Source organism: Gymnodraco acuticeps, unplaced genomic scaffold, assembly GCF_902827175.1.
Source record: "Gymnodraco acuticeps unplaced genomic scaffold, fGymAcu1.1, whole genome shotgun sequence".
NCBI lineage: Eukaryota > Metazoa > Chordata > Actinopteri > Perciformes > Bathydraconidae > Gymnodraco > Gymnodraco acuticeps.
The window spans coordinates 294,084-305,824 of NW_022990293.1; the positions used below are offsets into that span (position 1 = coordinate 294,084).

At 42.3% G+C, this 11,741-nt stretch overlaps 1 protein-coding gene across 1 annotated transcript; it reads left to right on the forward strand.

Annotated features, from left to right (window-relative positions):
* Positions 1–1,354: 1,354 nt before the first annotated feature.
* On the forward strand, positions 1,355–6,710 carry LOC117549795 (growth/differentiation factor 8-like). Its single transcript, XM_034221880.1, has 3 exons — positions 1,355–1,697; positions 3,545–3,915; positions 4,231–6,710. The coding sequence occupies exons 1-3, from the start codon at positions 1,370–1,372 to the stop codon at positions 4,609–4,611; spliced, it is 1,080 nt and encodes a 359-aa protein (XP_034077771.1). The 5' UTR covers positions 1,355–1,369; the 3' UTR covers positions 4,612–6,710.
* The last annotated feature ends 5,031 nt before the right edge of the window (positions 6,711–11,741 follow it).

An 11,741-nucleotide genomic window follows, 5' to 3' on the forward strand; every position in this document is an offset into this window, starting at 1 on the left:
GTAGTGGAGTAGAAGTACAAAGTAGCATAAAATGGAAATACCATACTAAAGTACCTCAAGAAAACCTGTGACCTTTTTGCACATCAACAAACATCCATTACATTCATATTTATTTGCATTTGCAGTATAGTAGTTTTGTTCGTGCCAACAAATGTTCCACGTTCCGGCATGGTAAACAACCTAAGTTAGCTTGCATCAAAATAATCACGTTGTTTTTGTTTGACAAAGTTATATTTTCATAATACATGTTTGACTGTCATACAAACAAATGTCTTCTGTGTTGCAATGCTTAGGAATGAGCACCAACTCCAAACTAAATCACATGTTGTGGACGGAGAGTATTTTCAACATGCACTTGACATTTAAACATCTTGACATCACACTTCATGTAGAAAACTATTAAGTTCATATTGTATATTCACACTCAGAATCAATGAAAGGCAACTCTTTGTATTGAATCTCCATCTGCCAGCAGATCTGCAGAGCCTGAGCGACGATATCCTCTGACATCTTCTGAGCGTATCCAGTATCTGTTTGCTGACTGGATGAAGGTTTAACGATGGAGTCTCCTCTGAACATTTCCCCTCCTCTAGGTCCTTTAAAAACACTTCTGTTTCCTCCTCCTCCTGTTGAACGATGTCCGTCTCCTTCTGTTGCTCCAAACGGACCCAAGAGAAGAATCTGGACACTTTACATCCCATTCAACGACACACTGAAGCTAAAGTGGAAAGGCATCTGAAGTTCATTTCCATGACTGTAGAAGGGGGTTAGGGGTTTCCCTAAAAGAAAAACATACATTTCATTACCTAAAATGTTCTGTTTGGCCATTAAAAATAAAATAAGTTTGTAAAAAACCTCTACCAATATCAACTGTGTCCAATAACTACAAATAAAAGGCATCCATAGTCTGAAAACATTGTTAAAAAGGCACAAAAGTCCCCATTTTGAAATAGAACAAATCCAGTAAACAACCTGAAATATTGAGGTGATATTTGAATGTGTACCCTCTGTGATGCAGCTCCTCTCCGGACTCCCTGCAGGTTCATTTGATGTTTGGACAGCCTTCAGAGTGGCTGAGACACAGGCAGCTGAACCTGTTCACTCCTCGTGCAGCCAGGGGGTGGGAGGAGCAGCAGATAACACCCAAAACATAACATGATAATAAAGAAGCGTCTTTGAGCAGTATGAAAAGCGCTATAAAAATCAAACACAATATTTGGCTTTAAAGAATAGTGTCAGTGTGACGCTACCTCTTTAAATCTCCCTTGTGATTAAAAAACCCTCCTCACAGCCAATCGTAAAGTCCTGAGTCCTGAGGACAGACTCATATCAGGCAGCGTCACTGCACCGACCCCTTCTTCCCTGCAGGATGCTCCTCTTTCTGGGCCTGGCTTTCTTCCTCTCTGCGAGTTGTTCCATGGAGATGAACCAGACCTCCAAGATACTGGTGGAAGGTGGAGAGCAGTGTTCTGCCTGTGACTTCCGGGAGCACAGCAAGCAGATGAGGCTCCACAGCATCAAGTCCCAGATCCTGAGTATCCTGAGACTCGAACAGGCTCCCAACATCAGCCGGGACATGATCCGCCAGCTGCTGCCCAAAGCGCCGCCTCTGACGCAGATCCTGGACCAGTACGACACGCGCGTGGAGGAAGAGGAGCACGCCACCACGGAGACCATCATCACCATGGCCACTAAGCGTAACTAAACCAAACATATCTGTCATTTTTATACGTCTTTTTTTGTTCTCCACCTCCACTGAACGCCGTAAGTAAAAAATAATCCATGCGTAAATCCTGTGCGTAAAGTTTGTTTCCAAGTAGAAAAAACGGGACAGTTACGCCGTAAATGACCATGAAGAGGGTGCGTAATTATGCTGTTCCCGACTATCAAATATTATAATCACTTTCAAAGTCTAATTTGTGACCTTTAATTGAAAAATACTGACAGCATTGTAGTTTCAGGGAAATGTTGGAACTTAAAAACTCAATAAAACAAACATATATCTGCAATTTCAAAACGTTCATGACAAAAGCTTTTATGACAAATGTTCATGCCAGTAGTGTGAGCAGTGATGTACCTGAACGCGTTCAATGAACGATCGTTCATGAACGCGTTCATATTTTGGGCGAACGTGAACTGAACGTACTGTATTTCCGCTAGATGAACGTAATTGAGAACGCGTTCATTCTCAGCGCTGTATAACGGCGTTCAAAAGTGTGCCAGATTTCATGTGCATTTCAGCCGAAACCCCAGTTAAGACACACCGTATACAGGCTTCAAAATAATGCGGAAAACCACCCAATCTGGCAACAGCAAGCTGCCTGTGACGCGTACGCGCCTGTCACCCCTGGCTGTCGCACTAAAATATACGTCATCAGACTCCTCACAACAAACAATGTGGAACCGCTGAACCGGCGAGCATTGAATGAATGAATGAATGAATTAGTATGGACGAAGCCGAGAGCAGCTGCAGCAGCACTCGCTCAGAGTCAGACTCTACGGCGTCGGCGTATGAGCATTTAAAAGAGTTTTACGTTAAAGTCAGTACTGACTCAGACGGAAACAATCTAACGTTTGCCTGTAACCTTAGTTTCATACCTCAGCCTGGTTCCTACCTCGTGTTGTGTTAGTACAGAGTTATGTCGGCACATGTTTATATGTTATATGTTTGCACAATGACTACTTTCACTTTTGGTACTTTAAGTATATCTAGATTATTATACTTAATAAAGACCATTCAAGCAGCACGTTTTTCCTCATGTTTTTGAAAATATTCTGTAGAGATGAAAGCTGCAGCTGCTACTAGTGTGGACTGAATGGGCGACAGCAAAGCGTTATGGAAATGCCAGTATTCTGATTGCTGTCTGTGGTTCTATACAGTATGGGTTGTGGCAATCATTTTGACAAATAATAGCTCGCAGCAACGTATTGAAAAAATAACTATAAACTATAAATTAGTTCATTTTTTAAACCACCTTTAGCTCAACATTTTGAATTATGAACTATGAACTGAACTAGTTCATTTTAAAATTTGTGAACTGTGAACTGAACTAGTTCATGTAGAAAGTGAACTTTCCCAACACTGAGTGTGAGAAGATTCATATTTTGCGCTGTGTAAAAGTGAAGAGTAAAAAAGTCAAATGAGTCTTCTATTAGATGAAGATGAGTGAAAACGTGCTGTGGCAATATTGGTCATGTGAAACAATAAGTCATTGTATTATTTTAATCCTACAACAGTAACAGTAGAGGAAAGGTCATAGGGTCAGGAAGAACTTTAGTCTGTAAATTATAAATTACTGTGAACAAATTTGAGGGACATCAGGCTATCACTACAACAGAATATGGAAAAGACGAGGCATATTTAGTCCTGACGGTGGTGCTAGAGGAAAGGTCAGGGGGTCACTAAAATAAATGGGGATTCATCCTCATTTTGGACAAACCATGAAACAATTCAGGATGGTGGGAAATTCGATCTCTCTGTCTGTGCACACAAACTGAAAGATTGACAATAAAGTTGACTTTGACTAATATACATTTCCTCCAGCTAATCCCATGGACCTGGAGGAGTTGTCCTTTTGTTGTCTGTTCAGCCTCAGTCCGAAGATCCGACCCAAGAACATCCTGCGCGCTCAGCTGTGGGTTCACCTGCGTCCGGCCGACACAGTGACCACCATCTTCCTGCAGATCTCCCACCTCAAACCGGGGAAGGAGGGAAACAACACGCGAGTGCGAGTCCGCTCACTGAAGATCGAGGCTGACGCCGGCGCCGGATCCTGGCAGAGCATCGACATCAAATCTCTGCTTCAGGCCTGGCTGCGCCAACCGGAGAGCCACTACGGCATCGAGATCAACGCCTTCGACTCCACCGGACAAGATCTGGCCGTCACCTCAGCGGAGCCTGGAGAGGAAGGGCTGGTGAGTGTTCCAAGACATGTTCACTTATACTTGAAAAGCACTTTGATTCTGGAATTTTGTGAAGATCCAAATTAAGTTTGATCTCAATAATCGCAGATTTAGTCGACCTAAAGCCATGTGGGGTCAAAACCAAAGTGCTGACCTAATGTTTCACTGAGATCCGCACACTAGTCTGTGTTGGATGTGGTGTGTGTGTTACATGTTGTGATCATAAACACACACACTAAACTAAATGTTTGGCTAACTGCTTTACATGGCACTATGCAAGTGGTTTTTCTGTTGCATTGCCTGCACATATTTCCAACTCTCTTCCAGCAACCGTTCATTGAAGTGAAGATCCTCGACAACCCGAAGAGAACCCGCCGTGATTCCGGCCTCAACTGCGACGAGGATTCTTCAGAAACTCGCTGCTGCCTCTACCCGCTCACCGTGGACTTCGAGGAGTTCGGCTGGGACTGGATCATCGCGCCCAAACGCTACCGGGCCAACTACTGCTCGGGGGAATGTGAGTTCATGCACCTGCAGCAGTACCCGCATGCACAGCTGGTGAACAAAGCCAACCCTCGAGGCTCCGCGGGACCCTGCTGCACGCCCACCAAGATGTCGGCCATCAACATGCTCTACTTCAACCGCAAAGAGCAGATCATCTACGGAAAGATCCCGTCAATGGTGGTCGACCACTGCGGATGTTCCTGAGGGAAACCTGCAGGAGGAAGGCATGGAGATAGAAGGAGTATTTATACACACAACCACTGCCCAACAGAACATAAGGACTACAGACCGATAGCCCTTACCTCATTATGAAATCATTAGAAATCATTCGTCTCTGTTTTCTTATCAGTACAACAAAAGACAAACTTCATCCATACCAATTTGCATATAAGCTAGTTACAGGAAGCTGTTGCTACTCTTGTTCATATCACTAAACATTTAGATAAGGACAGGACTTCCAAAAGTGGTTTTATTTTCATATTGTGTGCTTTTACCCAACCACAGCGAGTTGCCGCTTTACAAAATATAGTTACTCTCATGTTTATGTTGAGCAAAGTGTTGTGTTTTTAATAACTGTCCACTGGCGGGGGAACATTTGAATGCACACCAAGTGAAGTATCCCTGCTGCTTCATGTCCTCATGTCTTATGAAAACCTGTCCTGATTTGAGCCTTGACCAGAGCAAACCCTGCAGGACTTCTTCCATGTGCGCCCTTTATTTTGAAAAACATGAACCTAATGGCCGAGCTTACATTGACCTTTCCCTTCCCAAAGCTTGTCTGCAAACTCCTCGCTGTGATCTGTTCTTTGAGAGCGTAACGGGGATAGGCAGAGAGTTCTTAGAAATGTTTTAACCTGAACGGCACAATGAAAACCTCGGAAATCAAACACAGTTCTTATCACTGGGTTGAAACATTTTCCTTCTTCGGTGCATTTTTGCAATTTCTCTTCTTCATGTTCCCTAGCTTGCATGCACTACACATTTAGAGGATAAGGAGTGGATGGATACTGGATTGAAAAGCAGTATTTCAGTGCCTTCAAAGTGACGGAGTTGGGATGAGAAGTGCACCATTTAACCTTTTTAGTGATGTCAAAGTATACTGACACACCCTTTGTGTACAATTCTACATCACTGCAGCAGGATGAGATGCTGAACCACAAGAGGTCAGCAAAAGCAAGATTTAAGGTGATGCAAGACATTACAATGAATGCTATTAGAGCCAATGCTAAAGGACCTCCTCATATACACAAACATTGATTTGATTAACCCAAAAGAAGACCTTTAACTTTCACCCTAACCATACTTTAATGGAAGAAATGATTGCCAGCGTTTAAGTGGATGTTGTGCAAACAGTCGGGGGAGATTTCATCTGAATCCATCTGCCAATTTCAATGTGAGGCAGAAACTGTGATCTCAGGGGGAGGCTTGAACTCAATCCGAAGCCATGTGCAGATGTCCTGAATGTTGTTGTTCTTCACGGGGCTTTCTGACCCAAAAGTCTTTGTTCTTCTGCCGATGGAACAGAACGTCCACGGATAACAGCGAACACAATGTACAAGATATCTGGTGCATATAAGATGAGATGAGAGGTACTTTGTTGATCCCAATTTGGGAAATGTTTGACACAATATAACGCAGGATATTATTTACATTAAGAGTGTAAATGTGTCCAAAGAGAAGCTATGGAGCAGTGAGTTCTCGAATAGTGGTTTGCTTACCTGTTGAAAAAGGCAGATTGTTTCATTATGCTCATCTCTATAGCTTTCATTAAATAAGACACATGTATCCACTAGTACAGGGGGGTCAAACTCAAACACACAGTGGGCCAAAATTAAAATATGGGTACTAGTGGAGGGCCGGACAGGTTCAATGTTTATTGCAGAACGTATTGAAATGAACTTATTGCACATATTAAACCTGGAACTAACAAAGCTTAAATTATTGCCTATAAAAACAACATTAAACATTAAATAATCAGTTGCATTCATTTCTTATGGCTCTATCTGCAGTCATTTCTTATGAGTACATTTCCCCACAGGCCAACAACAGCTTCAACAAAACTATTCCCCTCAAAGAGAAAACCAAACATGCCCTGTTGTCGTGAGAGAAAGTGCAGAAGGAAGCATCCATTGAACTCAGTGTGCTGCTCTGTGATGCGAGCTCAGATACTTGGCCTCTCATCTTGGGGGCAAGGTCATCAATGTTTGGATTTTTTTGAACATTTTAAAGTAAAATGCTTCAATCTGGTGCACTTTGAGCAGAATTACTAGGCAAGGCAAGTTTATTTATATAGCACTTTTCAACACAAGGCAATTCAAAGTGCTTTACAAAAAATGAAAGACATGGCATTTAAAATCAGTCATTAAAAAGAAAAGCTAATAAATTAAACATTAAAAGAAAAAGTACATGGATACAAGTTACAGTGCATTCTAAGATATGAATAGTTCAATTAAAAGCAGCGACAAAAGAAAAGTCTTCAGCCTAGAGACCTGATCTAGGGGGTACAACTCTAAAACACCCATATGAAAAAGATCGGTTTACATTTTAATAATCAAATAAGTATGTGAACATAACCAATAACCTACCATAGCCAATAACAAATACATGTAACTATTTTATTTGTGTTGTTCATTCATATCTTGTTTTACCAGTTAACATTTATTTATTTATGCATATTTTTGTATCTCTCCAACTTTAAGCGATATGTCTGGTTTACTATCCTATAGTTTACATTGGAATGATTTCAAACCTGTTTTCATTTATCCTAATAATTATAAAGGAGTGCCTTGGAAATATGTGTTTACATCATTTGTGGTCAAAACGTTTGAGACCCACTGAGATAACTTAGACTAAAGTGAACTATCTAAGAGTCCTTTACCTCACTGAGCCTCTCAGTCTGACTGGAGAGCTCTCCTCCACCCTGGTTGTAGAAACATCTACTTCTTATATCTGTTAGCGCAGCTAGCACCAGATGCTAATAACAACAGCGCCAGTACCGGTGCGCCCTCCCTCTCTCTTGTCAAATGAAAAGTGTAACCGGGATGAATGTTGTTACATCAAGGCCGAAAATTAGGATGAGCGCCAACGGTCAAAATAGTTTTTTCCCCTCAGCTACCAGCGCAGCGCCCCCCAGATCTGGAGCCCTAGGCGACCGCCTATGCCAAAAATCGGCCCTGCCTAGTACATACAGTGGCAATGTCTCAAGATTTAGCAAAAATACACCTTTATTGAACATACAGTAACACAAATACTACAAATCCACATAACAAACAATCAAAAATCTAAAATGGTCACCATTTATTATTATTTTAGCAGCGGCGCGCATATTTCAGCATATAGGGGAAACACTGCTACTGTAGGATTCACATTGTTCACTGTGATTGCAGATGTATTTCAAGATTGTTTTAGGTTTATGAAAGATGATTTTCTCACAAAATAATACTGAGAAACTGTCTAGACCTGTTTTTTGTAATGTTCTTCCAATAAATATTGCTGTAAAAATGTTATTTATATCTGTTGCCAAGTGGTGCCATTATTAATTGTTTCCAAATTGAGAAAGAACATGACCTTTATGACCTGTGTGCTTTATATATTTCTACATGCACGATCATAAATGTACCTTAAATGTTGAAACAGTGGAGGAATTAACACATTACTTTTTTACTATTAGGTTTTGGTGACCATACTAATGGTGCGTTTCCACTGCAGGCCTCGCTCGGTTTGGTTAGGCCTTATTCTTTCACACACAGTGACGTCACGAGTCACCCGCGAAAATACGCCATGTTCCTGGAGGTGCAAAGCTAAACAGCTAGCTAACATAACCAGGCAGAGCGCAATCGTTTTTCTATTTCTATTTCTATTCTGAAGAAATCGCTGTAGGCCTATGTCTTCCGATTATATCTCTGGACTTGAGGGGTGTGCTCTCAGTCGTTACCGGCTTAAACTAAAGCTGTGTGGGTTGTATGATTGCCCGTATAGAGTTCCTGCAGATTCATGGTGAAATGACCCTGGAAAGTGGCCTCCGGTGGATGTTGGCAGCATCTACGTCTATCTTCTGGAAACACCAGGCGAATACCCCACTTGTCACAATAATATTATCATGCCATTGCATATATGTGGTATTTTAGAGTTGACTAGATATTGATTAAGGCAATAGACTATGATATTCAGTACAGGAAGCTTAGCAACACCTAGACTGTTACAGGATTTTTATTTTGGAAAGTATTTTTTTTTCTTACTTCTCACGTTTTTTATTATATTTTATTATATCATAACTTAGTACTTTTTTCTTAACATAGGTAACATTAAGCTGTCTGTGGCTCTTTCCTGCTGTAACGATGCAAATGTCCCCTCTGTGGGACTAATAAAGGTCTGTAATACAGGCCCTGGGCTGTAAACATAACCTCATCATTGGCCATTGATATAATTTGGTACTACCAGCATTGTAGCTATAGTCACTGTGTTAAGCCTTACATCGATGCTTACCAGCTGTCAAATCAAAGGTAGTATATCCTACTATGTTTGATGTTTAATTATAAGGTGACAGTGTATGTTTTACCTTTGTGTTTCAACAAGGTGTCCACACTAGAGAAGCGATGAAACATTACAAAGCACTAGACTCCTACAAGCTGCTGGAATCTGGTTGGGTGCAGACAGTGAGGCATATCATTCCTAATGACACAACCCTCACTGTCCTGAGAGCTGACGTGACACCGTCATTCCGGGTGAATGAACCGCCGCATCATCCATGGGCAGCCGTTACCCAGCGTGGCGATGTGGTTGCTGCTCACTGTGACTGCAAAGCTGGGTATGTAGATTCCAGTATGTAGAAACTAAATGTTTACTATGAACATATTCTGGTTGTATATTGTGTGACAACCCTGTGGTTGTCCACCCGGTGGTGCTGCTGTAACCTGTGTGTTTCTTGTAATCAGCAGTGATGGGACCCCCCTGTGGCGCTAATTCCAGGATATAAGAGGGCTGCAGAACAGGCTCTCGCTCTCTCTCAGCTGCCCTGCTCGGTGCAGCAGGACACCGCTCCTCTGTTTTATTGTTGTTGGAACCACTGTGTTGGATAAATAAATGATTGTTTTGGGCAACTCCGGCGTGGAACTGTTGTCCTTATGTTACAAGCAGAGCCAGCTTGTAACAATCATTTATTAGGTAAAGTATCACAGAATCAACATACAAAATATAACATGGTCAACTCTAAATGTAAGCATGTGAACTAGCAACCACACATACAAATTCATTCCTTGTATACAATCCCACCCCCAAGGTTAGTCAAAATTGCACATACCCCAACTATCTTATCTGCACTTGATTTGTCTACCTGATCTGCCTCATCCTTCAGAGATTTAATATGTCGAATCGGCAAAGTGCCTTGCAAAATAACAAAACGGTTTTTCATTAGGCCAATCACACGCTCAATATGAATTCTCACCGATGACAATTTCCTAGAGGATTCAAGGTGTTTGGCTGGTAATTGACTCTGCCCATTAGTGAATGCTGGTGTGAGCAGCTCTACACCAGCAATACCCGCAAACTCTTCCTTCATCGTAAACCCCCTATCCGCTAGAACTTGGTCACCCGGGTGATGGTCACATTTAGTCAAGAATCCGCTTTGATGTACTATTTCCACATCGCTCACCCTCCCACCCCAGGCATCAGACAGAAAACAAATGGCACCAAGTGGGTTACATCCAATAAGAAACTTCATAGTGGTGTGACGCTTATAATTTGACCAGACTTGGGCACGAGCTTTAAGGTTCCCTGGAGATTCAATGAACACTTCAAAACAATCTATGATACAAGTCAGTCTAGGGTACAGAGCCTTGAATGCAGGTGGCATATTAGAAAATATGCGCTCCCTCTCTGGCCAACTAACAACACGCTTCAGTTTCACCATCATCCATCCACTTCCAAAAATGATCTATGAGCGTGCTCTGAGGGATGCCTACCTGGTCTGCCAAATACTCAAACATCCTGCCATGTTTCAACTTCACTATCATATAAAAAAAACTGATCAATGTAGGGGATGGATGGGGTACCTTTGCATATCATCGAAACTAGCAAGAATTGAAAAGTGGCTAGAAAAATGGGCCAAGTTAGTCCGGTGTAATACTGACACTTCTCATTGTTTTCAGCAACAGTGTTAGAAGACAGCCGGATAGAGTTGAGGGTGGCCCTAGCATGGTCCCTCTCAGCAAGAGCAGCATCTCTTTCCGCCCTGAGTGCAGAGATCTCATCAAAGAGCATCTGTTGAGGCACGGAAGGTGGAGACACTGAACTGGTCGACGGTTGAGGCGAATCAGGAGTAGGTTGATGCTGTGGAGGTTCGGAGGATGCAAGGGATGTGTCCTGCACTCCAACAGGGACTGCGTAAGCCACTCTGCACTTCTTTTTTGAGGGCCCATTTGCTTTGCCAAGCATCTTCTTGCCATGACGACACATAGCATTCGAGAACCTAATACACACAAACATTACATATACCAGGGGTTAGGGTGGTGCGATTATGGCAAAAATCATAATCACGATTATTTGGGTCTATAATTGATATCACGATTATTAAATACGATTATTCATTGACTTTTTATTATTAGGTTTTGGTGACCATACTAATGGTGCGTTTCCACTGCAGGCCTCGCTCGGTTTGGTTAGGCCTTATTAGGCCCGGCTCACTTTAATGCTGCGCTTCCATTACAGTTTAGGAACTGGGGCAGTAACTATAGTAACGCAGTGTAGGCGGAGCCGTGACGTCATCTTCAATGAGAGCCCCAGAAAAACAACACAGCCGTTAGCTGTTAGCCCTCAGAGCTCACAGCTCCTCATATCTGTTCAGAAACTAGACAGAAGTTAAACAAGTACAAACCACAGACTGCCTGTGTCATGGAGAATACAGTCGCTGGTTTATTTATGTCTGTAGGCCGTTGTTGTGAGTGTGGACGGTCGGAGCATATATAACGTTAGCTTAGCCAAGCTACATTTAGAAAACACGCATTTTAAAAGGTTTTTCGCCTGTCGTCTGTCTGCAGACTTGTCAAAGCATTAATTCATGGTTTTTACTAACCGGTATCAGTATGTTGTTACTTCGGCATCATTTTGAAACGTGTATTACAATTAAATCACGGTCAAATATGTTCATCTTGTTGTAGTTGTAGCCCCCTTGCCAGCGATTCTCTCTCTAGTTTAGCATACTCAGCCCGACTCAGCCTGGTTGTTCCTGGCCCTAGAACCACGATTTAGTCGGGCCAGAAAAAGGTGAAAAAGTAGCCCCGGGCCAAAACTAGGCCAAGTGGAAACGCAACCAAAAACGGGCCCGGCACGGCTCGGCA